This window comes from Caloenas nicobarica, chromosome 3 (assembly GCF_036013445.1).
Source record: "Caloenas nicobarica isolate bCalNic1 chromosome 3, bCalNic1.hap1, whole genome shotgun sequence".
NCBI lineage: Eukaryota > Metazoa > Chordata > Aves > Columbiformes > Columbidae > Caloenas > Caloenas nicobarica.
Window position 1 is genome coordinate 121,147,641 of NC_088247.1, and position 17,958 is coordinate 121,165,598.

The 17,958-nt window shown below is 50.3% G+C and overlaps 3 protein-coding genes across 5 annotated transcripts in view; 2 read left to right on the forward strand and 1 right to left on the reverse strand.

Moving 5' to 3' along the window:
• PSME4 (proteasome activator subunit 4) overlaps positions 1 to 2,208 on the forward strand; it is a 48,308-nt gene extending 46,100 nt beyond the window's left edge. For 2 of the 3 annotated variants that reach the window (XM_065633081.1, XM_065633083.1), the window contains 2 exons: positions 394 to 532; positions 638 to 2,208. In XM_065633081.1, coding sequence (XP_065489153.1) covers positions 394 to 528 — 135 coding nt within the window. In that variant the 3' untranslated portion in view covers positions 529 to 532; positions 638 to 2,208. The remainder of the gene's footprint in view (positions 1 to 393; positions 533 to 637) is intronic. The other variant, XM_065633082.1, reaches the window with a different exon arrangement.
• Positions 2,209 to 6,470: 4,262 nt separating this feature from the next.
• Positions 6,471 to 8,234, forward strand: GPR75 (G protein-coupled receptor 75). The gene has a single exon (XM_065632363.1). It carries the CDS (start codon positions 6,471 to 6,473, stop codon positions 8,028 to 8,030), a length of 1,560 nt encoding a protein of 519 aa, XP_065488435.1. The 3' UTR covers positions 8,031 to 8,234.
• Positions 8,235 to 10,650: 2,416 nt separating this feature from the next.
• LOC135987354 (toll-like receptor 2) lies at positions 10,651 to 13,281 on the reverse strand. Its single transcript, XM_065632198.1, has one exon. It carries the CDS (start codon positions 13,261 to 13,263, stop codon positions 10,651 to 10,653), a length of 2,613 nt encoding a protein of 870 aa, XP_065488270.1. The 5' UTR covers positions 13,264 to 13,281.
• Positions 13,282 to 17,958: the final 4,677 nt, after the last annotated feature.

Genomic DNA, 17,958 nt, shown 5'->3' on the forward strand with positions numbered 1-17,958 from the left:
AGTTTTCCTCTGATTTGTTTCTCTTACGTGCTTTATGTGCACTATTCCTCGCTGTTTGAGACCCAAACCATTGGTTTGAAATACTCAAGGAAAAGGAAGAGGGGCAAAGCATTGCACTTACGCTTTGTAAGAATCTATTAATTCTTTCAAACTCAAAATTGTAGGTCAAAGGATCCTTTTTATAAGGATAAGGATTTTATACTGGTCAAAAGACTTTAACCAGACTTGTAAAACTCAAAACACTGGCGAACTGGGCTGAATTCTGCAGAACCTTTGTAACTGCTCAAACACGATGCTCTACTCAGCAATATTTTTATTATATTCAACATTTATTTTGCCACGGAACTTAAATCCATAACCGATAGAGATCAATACTGATTGTCTGCTATGCAGATGACTGTGAAAAAAACGCTGTCGAATTTCCGGAGGACCCACCACGACAACTGGCAGGAGCACAAACAGCAGTTCACAGATGACCAGCTGCTCGTGCTGACCGACCTCTTGGTGTCACCCTGCTACTATGCATAAGTAGGTAAGATTATTTGGTTTGACATCAATTGACAGCAACATCAGGCTTAGGAAATCCCTACACCACATGAGGCAATAATCTTATTTTGAATTCTGTCTGTCTTTTCAGGTTTCTCCTGGAAAAATGAGGATGTAGGAACACTTCTGCACAATAAAGGAAGCTCAAAGAAATTTATCGCGTAGAAAACTTTGCGTTGGCAATACTGATGCCTAATCAAAACCACTTCTAAATACAAACTTAAAGACCTGGTTCTATTCGAAAAGAACTTCACCTCCCCAGGGAGCAGCCGTGGGAGCCCCACGGCCTCCTCGTAACTGCGTTTGCAGAGCCTGACCGTGGGTTTATCATGAGCCCCTTGTCCCTGGCCGGCATCACACATCAGTCTCGTTCCTGCTTTCTTGCACACCGCGACTTACTCTGCACATTTCTTACCCTCTTTTCCTGACCCTCCTTCCCAGCTGTTCCGACATCAAAGACGTGCAGACCCAGAGCGTGCTGCAAACCAGAATATTCTCAGTGAAGCTCTCCAATTCTGTTGATGCAACTTCTCGCCTGGTCAGCATACGACACCAGGAACCTTTCTCAGAGTTTATTTTTCAGTACTTGGATTTGAGCGCCCATCGGGCTCTGTATCATTCAGTCCACCTCAGGGCAGGGTTGCCTTTTTGTATCTTCCTCATCAAAATGTAAATAGCTGCTGATCTCTGGGCAGGACAAAGTTTGGGGAGGGAAAGCTCTTGCTGCCTGGCCAGGTCTTCCTATAGACAGCTTAAACACGCGTGGAATAAAAATCGCTGATTATCTGCGTATTTTTAAGTGTGAAAGACTATGGGTGTTTCCACATAATTAGAGCCCACAGCTATCAAATTATGGACTATCGAGTGATGGTTGAATTCACGGAATGAAATGTATGCACAAGTGTGAAAAAGCACTGAGTGGCTGACTTTTTAACAGCACGTTCTCATGCAGGTTGTCACTGTTTGAGCAAGCGCGTCTTGTTCGAAGATTGTGGAAGCTCTGCATTGTTTTGCCTGCAGCTTTGTTCAGAGACTGGTATCTATTGGCTATTTAACAACATGTTTAATATGTGTTACATAGTTGTAAAAGACTGTATAAATTGTAGAGGCATTGCATTGACAAAACATTGTACAGTTTGCAACCTTTTACATAACACCATTGTGAGATTAATTTGTAAAGATTCATACTTAGATGTTAATACGGTAGTAGTTCTGGCTTTTGTATCAAATCAAATGCCATTATTAGTTTTTTAAATTATTTTCTTTAACAGAATATCTCTCTGTGTCTGAAAGGCAGAAGTTTTGTTTTGGTTTTCTTGTGTCTCATTATTACCGTGTCTCCTTCGGATTTTAATGCAACACTTGTGGCCATCTCTACATGCTGACATCACATATTCCGGTGTGATTAGCTCATAGGATGTGAGGTACATTGAAATAATTCATCAAGTGGTGTGTGTTTCAGGTTTTCACGCGATCCTGCAGGAGCACTGACCCATGTGAGTGATGTAGGTGCTGAGTGTGACTCATTCCAAGCACAGCCATGTCCTGGTGCGGTATTTAACGAGTGGCAGCGCGCACATGTAACCACTGTATAGCGTAGTGCCAAAATTATTATTTCAATTGTGTACGTAGTTTAAGACCCAATAAATGGACTGTTTGTAACACCTGCATTTTTTTTTGTATTTCTAAAGCGGGAATTTCTTATTTTGAGAATATCACTTAGGGTGGTTTACTGTGCTTTTGAGCTTTTTGTATGAGGCGTGTGTTTGTGAGATTTGGCAGCGAATTAAGGCAGCACTGAGGATTAATCAAAGATCTAGTTGTAATGGTTGGGAAACTAGCTTTTATATTTACATAAAAATACCTTGTACCTGGTGAGGCTTGTCAAAAACCTTATTAACTTCTGAGAAGTACACTTAAAGTTAGAAAAGCTAATTTGAAGTTTAAGGATTTTTGCTGATAGAATTAAAAAAAAAAAAAAAAGGACTTACTGGAAAGTATTTGCTGTGGAAGAATCATCTTCAAAGGATGTGTTGGCTGGTTACCTGGTGGAACAGATATTATATGTGCCGTTTTGCCTGCACCAAGGGCAGCTACTTGTAGGATCCAGCTCTGCTGCTCTTCACTGTAGCTGGAGTTTCTTTTCTCATCTATCTATAGTTGAGGTGGAGCTGGAATTGGTTGCGATGTTGAGGATCCAGTGCTCCGTACAGAATCATTGCGTAGTCAGAGCTACGATGGCAAATAAGTAGGTGATATTAATTCACAATAACCATTGATAAATCAGCAATAAATCACCTGATCCAAACAGATCATCCAGAAAATAGCGTACCTATTCCAAGTACAGTTCTATAGGATAAAATACACCTACGGTAGTGTGAATAAACTTGTATTAATTGAGTTCTTGTGGGTAAAAGATTCAGCATTAGTCTCTTATGCTGAGAAGGTAGGAATTTGAAGCTTTTCATCAAATACTGCAGCTTGAGAGCTACTTTTATCCCTGAAGTTTCCCCAAGCAATATGACATGTAATGAGTTCTGAGCTTTCCATCACTTTGTCTTGTGCTGTGTCTTCCCTGAAGCCTTGGAGACAAAACCATCAGCCTCGCTCTGCAGAGGGACAAGTTTCTCGAGTGAGAAGGGAGAATTTGTTGGTAGATAAGGTATATTATGACTGTATTCCTTTTCTGTCCAGGTATCTGGACACACGGATGATGTCTCCTGTTCATTTTTCAGCCAGGCATTGCCAACATCCTGCACTCCCTTCAGGCTCAGACTTCTTGGAATCCTGCAGCAGAGACTCCAGCTTCCTTTTCCCCTCTGCTATGAAAAACGCAATAATCTGGTAAGATGGAAAAGGGGGGGAAAAACCCCTTACTAATCAGTAAAAAGTTTTGCTGGCTGTTTTCCTTGCAAGATTTTAATTGTAACCCTGCTGTGAATTGCCAATTAATTTGTTTTATATTCTCGCCAGCATTGTGCCGTAACTTTGAAGGCAACTTGTGTGCATCTCCCCATCACAAAGTGCTTGCTGTACAGTCCCGTTGCTGCTGGAGAACCAGATTCCCAGTACGAGGAGGGAATTTCACCCAAACCTGATCCAAACTTCAGGTAACGCTGCTCCAGGGAAGGGGTTTTTGGTGGTCAATCCAGCGAGGAACCCGGGGCAGCAGTAATTCCACAGTCTGCTGCAAGAACGGGAGACAGAAGAAACTGTGTGGAAGATGAAGAATATTACTAAGCTGTTTAAGGCAATGCACGTGCATTACAAGCAAAGTGTAACTGGTTTGCACTCAGGGTTTTTTCTCTCTCTTGGTCAACAGGTACTTCTCAGAGCTATTAAGAGATTTAGAAGGGAAAATCAGTGGAAAAAAAGGTTAGTACTCTGAGTAAAGCCATCTTGCACCAAGAGTTATCACAGCATCGAGAAAAGCTTAGACTGTTGCATACCAAGATTAGCAAAATTCTCTTTGATTTCTGCTGGATGCGAGCGCAGTGCTCAGAGGAGCTGGCTGCGTCCTGCCCAGGCAGGCTCGGCCAAGGGAGCCTTCCTGGCCATGCTCCTTTTCTAATTCCAGATTAAATGCCTGTTTCCACGGGAGGCTTGGGCAAGTTCAGCCTGCTTTTTCTGCCTGGGCTCTTAACGCCATCACTGCTGCGGGTTTTTTGTATAAATTACCTGAGTAGATGCTGCTGGAGGTGGAGCCGGGCACCCGCCTCCCTTGGGGAACAGTGAGGGTTACTGGGAAACACGAGGCGCAGTCATTTCTGATTGACATCCTCAGGAAAAACAGCAGTAAACCAAATAAATCTGTTTTAGCAATAAGTGTAGTGAGATCAGCAATAAGCCCAGGTAGAAGCTTAACTGAATTCACCCAGAAAGGACTCTTACGAGTATCAGTTAAAAGCTTTTACTTATTCTCTCCTGGCTTTTATTTCTATTTTTCTGGGTTAATTTCCCCTTTGATTATTCCAGCATCTTTCCCCTACAACTGTTTTGTTAACTAAAAGGTACTGTTCTTAGGCTGAGACGGGGGCAAGTTCCCACAATTAAAAGGAATTTCCAGTTTCTTGTGGTAAATATCATCAAAACTTGACACTGTTGTAGAAAAACATCTTGGGAACACAATTTCTCCTTATGCAGTAGGAACTCCAAGTCTGAACAATATTTGAGAAGCTTGATAGTACTACAGAGCGCTGGGTTTTTTAATTAATTAAAGGAAAGGCTTGAGAGTGCTGCAAAGAGTTAATATCCTAGGGCCTCGTGCTGCAGAAGTTGTTGCGGTTGTGATTCTTGCTTTACAAAACTGCGACTAATTTCTTCCCCCGCTCTTCTCCCTGCCCCAGACTTGGGCTGTTATTTTGAACAGGGGCAGGTGCTGTGCCAAAGGGACTGTGCAGGTTTCGTGTTCCCATGGCGATCTGTATTGTCTTGGCTCATCCCCTCGCTCCTGCGCTGCTGGGTGCGGACAAGCAAACCGAAAAGGCTTTGCAGGGGAAAGCAATGCCGAAGTGCAAGCAGGGGAAGATGCAGCGTGCAAAACTCTGCTGATGATCATCAGGTTTTGGCTTGGGGCAGGTGTTTTGTTGGTGTAACACGGAGGGACCTCAAAGCCCTGAGTGCCCAGCTGTTGATTTGGTACCTCTCCATATGGAGAGAAATGGTAGAAACTATAGGAAAAAACGGATTAAACCCAAAGCCTGTGCTGCTCCAGCGCTTTGCACAGTGCAGGTCAGTGCAGCAGCAAATGGGGGTTCGTGCAACTGCAAATCGGGGTTTGCCATTGTCGGTCGCGGTTTGTGCAACCGCTAATTGCCACCCTGGACACGTAGGTGCAGCCCTGGCGGCAGCTGTGCCAGGGGTCTCAGTGCCGGGTGTCTGTCCATGCTGTCCGTGTGTCCTTGCTGAGGGCCTCAGTGTCGTGTGTCTGTCTGCGCTGGCCGTGTGTCTTTGCCGAGGGTCTCAGTGCCGTGTGTCTGTCTGCGCTGTCCGTGTGTCCTTGCCCAGGGGTCTCAGTGCTGTGTGTCTCTCCGTGCTGTCCGTGTGTACTTACCAGGGGTCTCAGTGCCGTGTGTCTGTCCGCGCTGGCCGTGTGTCCTTACCGGGGGTCTCAGTGCCATGTGTCTGTCCGTGCGTCCTTACCAGGGTTCTCAGTGCCGTGTGTCTGTCTGCGCTGTCCGTGTGTCCTTACCGGGGGTCTCAGTGCCGTGTGTCTGTCCGCACTGTCCGTGTGTCCTTACCGGGGGTCTCAGTGCCGTGTGTCTGTCCGCGTGTCTTACCGAGGTCCCAGTGCTGTGTGTCTGTCCGTGTGTCTTACCGAGGTCCCAGTGCCGTGTGTCTGTCCGCACTGTCCCTGTGTCCTTACCGAGGTCTCAGTGCCGTGTGTCTGTCCGCACTGTCCGTGTGTCCTTACCGAGGTCTCAGTGCCGTGTGTCTGTCCGTGTGTCCTTACCGAGGTCTCAGTGCCGTGTGTCTGTCCGTGTGTCCTTACCGAGGTCTCAGTGCCGTGTGTCCGTCCGCGCTGTCCGTGTGTCCTTGCACACGCCGTTTCCCCGGGCAGCTCTTGCCCGGCGGCCGCACCAGCGCTCCCGGGGTGCGCGGGGGCTGCAGCCCCGTCCCTGCCGCAGCGCAGCCGCCGGCCCGGGTTTGATCCGCCGGCCCGGGTTTGATCCGCCGGCCCGGGTTTGATCCGTCGGCCCGGGTTTGATCCGGCGGCCCGGGTTTGATCCGTCGGCCCGGGTTTGATCCGCCGGCCCGGGTTTGGCCGGCCCGCCCGCAGCCCGCAGCGGAGCGGATCGCGGCGGAGCGCAGCGCAGCGGGCCGGGCCGGCGGGCGGCGCCAGGCGGGGCAGCCCCGCGGGCCCGTACGTGCTGCCCGCCGCCGGCTGGGCCCGCCCCGGCCGCGGCCGCGCTGAGCGGGCGGGGATGGAGGCGGCGGGGCGGCTGCCGGCGGGGGGCGAGGAGGAGCCCCCCGGGCCGTCGCTGCTGCCGCCGGGCGGGAACGGCAGCGCGGAGCTGCGGGCGGGGACGCACGGAGCCACCGTGGCGGCCTGCGCCTCCCTGCTGGCGCCCGTCTTCTGCCTGGGCTCCTACGGCAACCTCATCGTGCTCCTGTCCTTCTTCGACCCGGCCCTCAGGAAATTCAGGACCGACTTCGACTTCATGATCCTCAACCTCTCCTTCTGCGACCTCTTCATCTGCGGGGTGGCCGCCCCCATGTTCGCCTTCATCCTCTTCTTCGGCTCGGCCCGCGACATCCCGGGCGCCTTCTGCTTCACCTTCCACCTCACCAGCTCCGGCTTCATCATCATGTCGCTCAAGACGGTGGCGGTCATCGCCCTGCACCGGCTGCGCATGGTGCTGGGGAGGCAGCCGCACCGCGCCGCCTCCTTCCCCTGCACCCTGCTGCTCACCCTGCTGCTCTGGGCCACCAGCTTCACGCTGGCCACCTTGGCCACCCTCGAGACCCGCAGCTCCCGCCTCTGCCTGCCCATGTCCAGCTTCGCCGGCGGCGAGGGGAAGATCATCCTCTACCTCTACGTCACCGACTTCATCTGCTGCGTCGCCGTGGTGTCCGTCTCCTACGTCATGATCGCCCAGGCCCTGCGCAGGAACGCCCGGGCGAGGAGGTGCCCGCCCGTGGTGGCCGTGGACGCCTGCAGACCGCAGCCCTTCGCCGTGCCCGCCCTGTACAGGAACCAGAGCTGCGGCAAGCCGCAGCACGGCCACGCCAAGCCCCTCGGCCAGGCGCCGGCCGCCGGCCAGCTCCAGCTCGTGTCGGCCGTCAACCTGTCCACGGGCAAGGACTCCAGGGCCGTGCTGACCTGCGTCGTCATCGTGCTCTCCGTCCTGGTTTGCTGCCTGCCCCTGGGCATCTCCTTGGTGCAGGACGTGCTTTCCAGCAGCGGCGGCTTTGTTCTCTACCAGTTCGAGCTGTGTGGGTTTACCCTCATATTTTTCAAATCCGGGTTAAATCCTTTTATATATTCCCGCAACAGTGCCGGACTTCGGAGACGGGTCCTCTGGTGCCTGCAGTACCTGGCCCTCGTCTTTTTCTGCTGCAAGCAGAAGACGAGGCTGCGGGCCATGGGCAAAGGCAGCTTGGAGGTCAACAGGAACAAGTCGTCCCACCACGAGACCAATTCAGCTTACATGTTGTCTCCAAAACCTCAGAAGAAGCTGGTGGACCAAGGCTGTGGCCCAAGTCACTCCAAGGAGAGCGTGTTGAGCCCCAAGGCGTCCGTGGGGCACCAGCACTACGCGCAGAGCAGCTCGACCCCCATGAACACCCGCATCGAGCCCTATTACAGCATCTACAACAGCAGCCCTTCGCAGGAGGTCAGCACCCCGAACAGCCTGCAGCCCGTGAACTCCACCTTCGGCTTTGCCAAGTCCTACATCGCCATGCACTATCACACCACCAGCGACCTGGGCCGGGACCGCCACGGCGCGCCCACCAAGCAGATCCCGGTGCCCTCCGTGTGACCGGGGCAGAGAACTCTGCTCTGGCTGCTCCAGCGGGTCCCCTTCTTTCGTTAAGAACTCTGAACTCGGGGATACGGAACTGCCGCCGGTTTAAAAAATGCCGCTAAGGTCAATATCCGGCTATCTGCATTTGAAATGAACGCTGGGATATTACTTCCCTGACGCTTTCTTGAATTTCTGCGGCCGGTCAGAAAGGGCGGTATTTTTAGGTTTGTATTTAGAATTGTTATGTGAGGATGTTTTTGTTGCCAAATTTTGCTGCTGGACAAGTAAAAACCAGTAAGCACTATGAGGCAGAGTATCTCGGAGAACGATCCGAGGTTCTGCCAGAAGTATTACCTGTTAAATTGCATATTTGCCATATTTCCGAGAAGGAAGATTTAGGAGAGTGGTTGGTATTACAATGCTGAAGTTTAAACTCTTTGATTGCAGAAGGTTGAAAGAATCGATGGTAGTTTGTTACAGCAAGCGCCAGTAATAACGAAAGTCCTTTTTATTTGCAGGGTGGAATCCTGGTTCCGTTGAGGTAAATGGCACCATTTCCATGAACTTCAGCTGAAGTTGAGGATTTCAGTCCTGGCTTCCTAAGCCGGACAAAGCGTTTTACGAACAGTGTTATGTTGCCACTTCTGAGAAGTGTTGTGGCACATGAGCCTCTGAAGTAAATGTGTGAATTTCCATTGTGCACTTAAGGATCGATGGCGTTATACATCCAAAAAGAATGTATTTGGAGAAGTATTTTACATCTGGTAGAAATAACTGTGCAATACCTAGTTGTAGGTTGTACTTGAGGATAACGATGAATATTGCAATATTATAGCACCGATACACTATTAGTGGCATGGTCACCTCTGGAATTCTCTAATTGGTGAACTGTTACGCAAAGAGGAGCGTCCCTGGTTGCTTTTCTCTGTATGACTTTGTATAAAGCAGGATGGGGGGTTCGGCTGTGACATTCCTGACAGGTAGAACTGACAGCCGTCACATTTTTAAACACAGAATGACCGCCTAACAAGACGGTTACAAGGTTTTGAGCTTTTCTTAAGAAGTCTAACATCAGTTTGATTTAAAGATTAATAACCCGTTTACTTACGAACTTTATCTGTTGGTCTACACCATGAGCAAATAACACAAGTTAAATATTTTTTTATAAACCCGACCGTTTGTGTCGTGTCGTGTGTTGTGGGAATTCCTTATGAAACGGAGGCGTTGAAATTCCTGCCAATTATTGCTTTGAGTGGCCAGATCTTTTCAAACCAGGCGATCACCTTCCAGCTCCTGTGGTGCCTCGTTCCAGGAAACGCCACATCTTTAGCAAAATTTCTGTGATGGAAAGAGGAATTCTCCTTTCAGAAACAAACCCCATTCACGTAATTGCCGTGTGCGAGTTGTTGTCAGTTTAGGCTGTTTGTTAATTAAACTATTTTCGAGATTTTCCTGGAAGACTATTACATGATGAACGCTGTTCTTTGTTTAACACTCTGAATTTTAATTAATTTTGAATAATTCAAGACCGCTTTCTTGCAATAAAATGGATGTGAACAACTTTCTAATACAAATGTATAACTGAAATTATTTCCACAAGTCTTTTTTTCTCTGCCCAGATGTTTTTCCTCTGTAAATGAATAACATGGTTCTAATTTGGAAGGAAAAATACGTGGGAACCTGACATTTTGTCTCAAACTGGATGTTCTGGGCAGTAATTACAGTTCCAATGGGAGGCGCTGTGGGGCAGGACCCAACAGCGGCCGTGAGGTTGAGGGATGGGCGGATGTGCGTTAAAACTGGTTTTAACATCAAGTAGTTGTAGTTTGGGGGTTTGCTGTGTGTATGTACGACTCCCGCTGTGCCTTTGGTCTGGATCGCTTGAGTTTCATCACATGAGAGAGGATTAAATCCCTCGCACCTTGTTCACAAAAGTAATTTGCTTTGAGCATTTGCGTGGGAGCGCAGCGAGAAGGGCGCGGCTTTGGGGTAGGAGGGGGTCTTACTGCCTTTATGTGATGTATAAAACCCACTCCGATTATTTAACATTAGAGGCTGACAAAGCCAGCTGGCTCTTTATTGTCTAGTTGTTTAGTTTAATCTGCAATTAGGAAAGATTTGAGTCCGATTTCCTCCACCAGTTACTTAAACCAAACGATGTGGCCACGTGGATTTGCAATTGCATCCCTCAGATGACTTCAGCAAGTCGGTCTTTAATCTTTTCTCACCAAACCTGGGTATTGTTGTAGGTTGTGTTTTTCTTACGCGTACACCAGAACCAGAATCTGAGCTACACGCTAACCTTGGAGCGACAGCGCTTTTCGCTGCAATCACCTCGGACAGAGAGTCAGGACACACGGTGTGACCTGAGCTGTTCTTCCTTTCAGGTGACATCCACAGCGTTCTAAGAAATAGCTGCAGAAAATCACGCACCCAGGAAGAAAAACGCTGTTTATCAGTGCTGGGGGCCCAGCCCTTCGGATAACGGATTATTTATCAGACGGAATAACGCGCAGGCGACAGGCGGGTCCGGTCACCCCCCATGGCACACAACAGCCCTTGCAGCAGGTAAGCACAGAAACGCTTTTATTTGACCGCGGACTTTCCGAGCGCAACCTTTGCACGCTCCTGTCCCTCACTCCATCTCGTACGCGTCCCGAGCGGATCCGTTCTCCGCTCTCACCAGCGGCTCGTTGGTTGTTTTCAAGACGGCTTCTAGCTGGCGCCAGAACATTTTCTGTTTGTGTTCCTGGGGGCTCCACTTTAGGTAGGTTTTCCTCTGGAGCAGCTTCCTGAGCTTGCTGAACTTCTGCGGCACGCTGTTGGGCGGGAGCTCTTCCAGCACGATCATGATGAGGGAATCCTGATTTTCGTTCAGGACCCGGTGCTCGGCAAAATACAGCTCGTACTGACACCAGCAGCTGTTCACAAAGCTGGGAGAGAGAACAAAAAGCACTTTATGGCTGTTCTCTATGCAGTAAAAAATGTTCCCGAGTACAGGGTGGCCCGGTTTGAAATCCCTCTCGTGGTAACATATCCTGAATCCATCAGCTTCCAGTTTCTCCAGCAGATACTCCTTGGTCCAGTCGGCGTCTTGCTCGCTGTACGAAACGAAGGCGTCGAAGAGCTTGTTCTCCGGCCGCTTCTCGTACTGTCGGCGCTTCGCCATGCACCAGTACCAGCCCATGCGGATGTACCAGAGCCCGTGGAAGCGCCAGCACAGCGCGGCGAGCAGCAGCGCCAGCAGCGCGGCCGCGCACGCCGTGATGCCCATCTGGATGCCCAGGGAGCAGCGCAGCAGCGTCAGGTCGCTGCGCTCCACCAGCCAGCCCCTTCTCCGCGGGGGAAAGCTGCACCGCAGCGCTCCGCGGCCATTTATCCGCAGGCCGGGCCGGCGCATGTAGACGTTCACAAACCAGTACAGGTCGCAGTTGCAAAAGAAGTGTTTGCCTTGGACGGTCAAAACGCTCAGGCTCATTAACGGGCCGAAAGTGTCCTCCACGATGGTGGTGATGGCGTTGTCGCTGATGTCCAACTCGAGCAGAGAGGCCGGGAGCGAGCCGCGCTGGAGGAAGGAGATCTTGTTCCCCGATAAATTGAAGTATTTCAGCGCGGGAAGGGATTCCCCAAAGTGGTCGGGGAGCTCTGAAATGAGGTTGTGGCTGCTGTCCAGGTTGGCGAGGGCAGAAAGGCGGCTGGTGGGCTCCACTCTGCTGATGAGGTTCCCAGAAACGTTCAGGTATTCAAGTTTCTCCAGGGCGTCCGTTAATGACAACACGGTCAACTTGTTTTTACTAATATCGCATTTTGTTAAAGTTAACGGGAAATACTCGGGATGCATATCCATGATTTTATTATTTTGAACATTAAATATCGTTAAGTTGGCGGCAGATTTAAAACCAGGGGGTATTATTTTAATATCGCTGTTGCTTATGTCGAGGTGCCGCAGGGAGGTGGGTAACTCAGGGAGCACAGAAATGCGGTTGCTGCTGAGATCCAAGAATAATAATTCTTCCATTGTGCCGGCGAACCATTCCGGCAGCTCCACGATGGAGCAGTTGGACATTTGCAGGTGTTTTACCCCCTTGGGGAGGCTTTCGATGGGTGTCCCGGCCTGGTTCCTCACAAATGAAATGGCATTAATGTGTATGGTTCCCGGGGGGTAGTTTGGAGGCGCGTTGGGGATTTCTGGACGCACGGTGTAGATGAAGTGGTTTCCCTGAGCGTACATCTGTTCCAAGTTAATCATTTTTTTAGCAAAATTTCGGGGTATTTGGCTTATGTTGGTGAAGGACAAATCAATTACCTTGATGGTCGAAGGGACACACAGCGTATCCAAGCTGTTGATGGGGTTGTTGCTGATATTTAAAAACAAAAGCTTGCTGGAAGGGAACTTACAGAACGACGAAGCGTCTAGAATGTTAATTGTTAATTTGTTGTAACTGGCGTCAATGGACTGCACGTTTTTCATCGGCAAAAACAGGGAGAACAGCGACAGAAGATCCGTTTGCAGGCCGCTGTGACTCACGTCGAGCTCCAGGATGCTCTCCAGCTGGGCCAGGCAGCGATCCTCATCCAGCTTCGCCATCAGCTCGTCCTCGGAGAGCGGGCGGTGCGACAGGTCCAGCCTCCCGCTCACCGGCGCTCCGCAGGGAGCCGCCTTTGGAGACAGCGTCACGTTCTCCTCTGCTCCGGGGGGAACGTTCCCCGTGCTCCGTCTGAGCCTCGCGGGAAGGGTTTTCGGGACAGACGGACCCACCGAGCGCTGCCACTCCTCGGCGGGTGCAGGAGGCTCCAGAGCAGCCTCCGAGGGTCTGTCAAAATCCTTATGGAGCTGCAAAACCTCTGAGGCCTCGCGAGCGGGGAAGAGCTTCAGGTGGGGCGGCAGAGCCGGTGCGGGAAGGTTCTTGTCGTTAAATGATAAATTCACAGACAGGAGGCTGGGCAGACGCTCCAGCGCGCCAGGCTCAATGTCCTGAATCTGATTGTGGGAAAGGTCTAAAACTTCCAGCGCATCGAAACCTTCCAAGTCTCTCTTGGTTATTTTCTTGATGAGGTTATGTGAGAAATTGAGAGCTCTGGCCGTTTTTGGAGCTCGTGCCTCTGCTACAGAAGAGAGGTTTAAATAGCAGTAGGTGTAGAAGGGGGAGACAGAGGCTGTGGCTGTTCTCAGAGCTGGGAATCCATTTGCTCTGCTGAGTAAGAAAGAAATGAAGTAGAAAGGAAAGCTTCCAATAAGGGTCTTCATCCTGGAGAAAGCAAATGGAAAAATCCATCATTATAACGTGCTCTATGTTAATAAGTACCCTTAAAAAAGAATCCTAGTTTACTTGCAAGGACAGGAATTGTTTAATTAGTTGTACCTATGAATTCACTTTTATCTACATTTAAAAATGTCTTGCTCCGTTATTATTTCCAAGAGGCAATGCTACAAGATGGTGTTGGAGAATTATTTGAAAGCAAGTGCTATTCAGTTCAGATCATTGTAGATGAACGATTTTTCAGTAGTCTGTGTTTTTCTGATTTTCCTGTAGTTTGAATGATTTTCCTATTTTTTTTTTTTCCATTCGTCCCCCCCAGCCCAGGCAGGTCCCCAGCAGCCTTCGCAACAGCATCTTTCCTTTGTATAACCCGAGATGCACTTTCGAAACCGCGGCTGGCGACTCGGGTTTTACGTCTCTATCCCTGGTGCACGAGCAGCAGGTGAGTCCGACCTGTCTGAATCCCCTGCGGCCGCTGCAGCAGCGTGTTCCAGCGTAACGCGGCAGGAGCTCCGTGCCACCATCCCTTGGCGCTTTGCTCTCTGCCAGGGATTTACCAGTGGCTGTTTACTCTAGTTTTGCCTTTTGGAGGAAGGAAAAGGAGTAATTTTGCTTTGAAGATGGATCCGGGAGGCTGGTAGGAGGCAGGAGGGGTGAGTGCCCGTGCGTGGCTCACAGTGGGGGCCACCCCGTGGCTGGAGGTCTCTGCCCAGCTCCTCTCTGCCCATCACCGCTTTCCCGACGCCTCCGCTCCGTATTTATTGCATGAAAACTGCAGGTGAGCAGCCTGGTCTTACCACGCTCCCTCGTACCGCCCGCCAGCCTTGGACTGGCGCGTTTAACTGAAGAGAAGGGACCGCAGCGACCCCCCGGACCGGGACCCCGGCACCCGCGGCCCCCCGAGCACCCAACGGGGGCCGGGTGAGCGAGTCCCCCAAACCGCAGCCCCCTCCCGTCCCCTCTCCTACCCGCTCTCGCCGCCGCTCCCGCCGGGACCTGCGGCCGCCACCGCCGCCTCTTGTAGCCCCGGGACGGGCGGGGCCGCCGGGACCCGCCCCCGGGACCCGCTCCGGGCTGTGGAGCTGCCGCTCCCCTGGAACCCTCCGCGTTCCCCCCGCCGGAGCGGCAACCGGGTGGGATTTGGTTGTTTGAAGGCTCAGCCGCTCGGCCGGTGTCGCCCCGAGGTCCCCGGTGGCTTCGCGCCCGCCTGAGCATCGCGGGGCAGGTCTGGAGGCACCGGGCGCGACCGCGGCGTTGCACAAATGGTTTATTCCCCTAACGTGGAGCGTTCGGGGCGCATTTCCTTAGACGGGGAGGGTTTTGTATTGGGCTCTTCTGTGGGAACACGAGGCCTTGCGTGCCAGACGTGCTCCTGCGAGCTGAGCAGCCAGACTTTTGTGCGCTTTAGGGGGAAAAAAAATAACAGGAGACTTTCTCAGTGTTCGTAGTGTTGCGTTTAAAGATGCACTCTGCAGCGGGTTCGGCTCAGGATGCCAACAGAAGGGAAGTCAGCAGATTGCACAAGGCGTAGAGCTCTGTTGTCTGCTCCACTTTTGCCGCTATTGATTTTTTTTTTTCCCTGTGTTTCGTAACCGCTGGTGACTGGAAACTTTCACGGCAGCCCAGACGCTCCCGTCGCATCCTGGGGGGCTGGAAACCCCCAGGTTGGTTGTGCTGCCGTCCTGGTCTGACTGGACACCTTCCTGCCCCGGCAGGTTCTGGGAATTGCCCTGAAGCCACCGTTTTTCAACAGATCCTGACTTGCTTTAGTGGAAGAGACAGGAAATTAAGAGCGTTTTGGACTCGTCAGGAAGGATTCTCGCTCCTGCTTTCAAGTTGGGGTGATGCCCTGTAGATGGAATTTCTCCCCAACGATTCTTCATGTAAACAGAACTGTGCTGCTCCTGAAGCCCTCGGGTACGATACGTTCAGCACCGGGGCCATCAAACCGCGTCTTATCGGCTGGTTGTGAGAGTAAATCACGGTCAGAAGCGACACAGTTAAAAAAACATATTATTCGGTACAAGGATGGTTATTCTACCAACATGCTGTGCTGGCGTTATTCTAATGTTTGTTTCATCCAGCTTTTTTTTTTTTTTTTTTTTTTAAGGCAGCTCTTGTTATGAGCGTTGTGGGGGAGAATATTCTTTGCTTTTTTATCTGATCTTGCAGCTAATAATTTGTGAGTTTAAACAACAAGAAAAAATGAGCTCTAGAATGAATCGCTATTGTCTGAAGCCATGGCTGCAGCAGTTGAGGAGTGTCTGAGTGGAAATGCAAGTGAAGACATGGCAATAATGGCACAATTCTTAGTTAGAAAATTCTGCTTTAATTTTCCGATGCCTGGTAGCAGGTGTCGGGCAGGAGAGAGTGCGGCTGTCACTACAGGGTTTGGCTTGTGCAGGAGGAGCCCACGAGCGAGTTTTGCACATCCCTGTGCAGCTGATTTGGGGGGTTTGTTAAGTACTCGTTCCTGATGTTCTTTCTGTGCAGGTAAATCCTGCGCTTTGGGACCTAAACCAGCTCGTTCTTGGAACTCGTAGAAGTAAATATCTGCGTGGCACCTTTCACTTTCCCAGATCTGTTTTCCCTTGGTGTAATTCCCTTTGACTAATTGCCGATGATATCAGTGCCTTTGCAAATTCGCTGTCTGCCCTTCACATTATTTTCCGTGTTGCGCTCTTAAAGGAGCGTGGAAACAGCTCTCAGGACGAGGCAAACCTGCGTGACATCTCGGTCATCAATCCAGGCAGAGCAGCACAGAACACGCAGCCCTGCAGTTCTGCTCTGCGCTTTCCGCATACCAGAAGCGGCTCGTTTTTCCCCATTTTTGGTACCGACAGGTTCCCACAGCCCAGGGCTTGTCTGTGTGGGGGTCAAAGCAGCAACTTACTCTCAGTTGTGCATTTATTTTAGATTCAAATGCTTTAGAACATAAACCTATATTGGATTTAATTATTTCTAGCAGTATTGACTCATGTTCCGTCGTACCCTTTGGGATTTTGTGTGTGTCTTTCCTGCTCCCCTCACCTCCAGCAGTTCTTCTCTCCCAAATCAGCTGGTGGTTGGGAAGAGGCAGGAGAGAGTGGAATTAAAGTGCACGTTCTGTATTCTTGTGGATTTGTGTGCTTGCGGGTAGTTCGGACGCAGGGTAGGAACGTCTGCGACCGTGTCGCTGCCTCTGCAAGGGGGAGCAGAGGCCGAGGGAACTGGGTACAGATTTCATGGGTTTGGCAACGGCGCGGTTTGCTCGTAAAGCAGTAAAAGTTGGCGTGAGCGGCGCACGGAGGTGCTGCGGCTGCTTAGTCAAAGCGGTCGCGCTTCCCTGTCGCGCCGGGCACTTCCCTTCTCTGCGGGAAGCGGGATTCTTGACGTTCTCCAAAGTAACTATTCTTGTCTTTTCCGCTGGGCTCATCACCACTCCTGGGGGCTCCGGCGTGTTGCGGTTTCTCTTCCCTTTGAGGTGACCGGGCTAGGCAGACGTTGAGGTTTGGCACCACTGGGGCACCGCAGCATCCGCATCAAAGCCGGCGCTTGGGCGCTAAGGCTGAGTCTAAATTGCTTTTCCTAAGAGCAGGTATGGGGCAGACTCTATTCCAAACAAAACCATCACAAAGGATTGCACAAATCTGACACTTGGCCTACTGCCAGAGCCTTAATGGGAGCATTCACCAGATTAAAACTAGTGACTTTTTGCTTATCCATCTAATGCTTCACAAGGAGACTGAGGGGGAAAAAATCTGGGTAGAAGACTCTTCCCCCTTTTCCAGTGTCCTCTGTCACATTGCTAAGGCATCAGAAATAAGGATTCGACCAGGAACAATGACTTTGAATTTAAATACTGTGTCATCCTGCTGCTGCTGGTTTGGGTTTCTACCACGAGACAATAAAACGGGTTCTATTGCAACAGTCCAGCAGTTCAACTTGGTATTTTGGGTGGTATTCAGCTAGTCATATGCCACATGGTTGGCGGATTTCCGCCTGACAACACTTGTGAAAATCCTACACCTTGCACAATGGTTTTAGAAAAGAGGAACCGGAGCGACCTCACATCCGTGAGCCACACATTAACGCTGCCCGGCTTTGGCCCCTGCCCACACACACAGTAACTATCACACTTTTTTCTTACCTATTTAAAAACTACTATTTTAGAAGTATAATGGAAATCTGCTTCAGGTATTCTTTTAAAGTAATATTTCAAATATCTAGTCCCCCAATTTACTTCTAGGAACATATTTTGCCAGCAGACTAAAACTCATGTTGTACCTTCTATCCCGAGAGGCTAAACAGCAAATCTGACCGATGTCAGTACGAATGTTCTGCAAAATAAATGTATTAAGATGAACCCTGCAGTATCAATAAAAAAAAAAAATAGATTAAAAAAAGTCCTGGAAAGCAGCCCAGGCTGGGGGAGATGTAACAGAGGAGGCAGCACTGGGATATTACTGCAGTCCAAGCAGCAAAACCGAGGTACCACTTGTGCAGAAGAACAATTATTGCAGTGGCAGCTGGAGGCTCCCAAGCGAGAGGCGTTGGTTCACTTTTTCATTCTGGTGGCAGCTGAACTCCTCCCTTGAAGCTGGATCTTGGTTATTTTGCCTTTTTGAAGTTGGTAATTTATACCTGAATGATGACGATGACGCTGATTGTAGAATGTGTCACACACAGGTCAGACGGCAAGT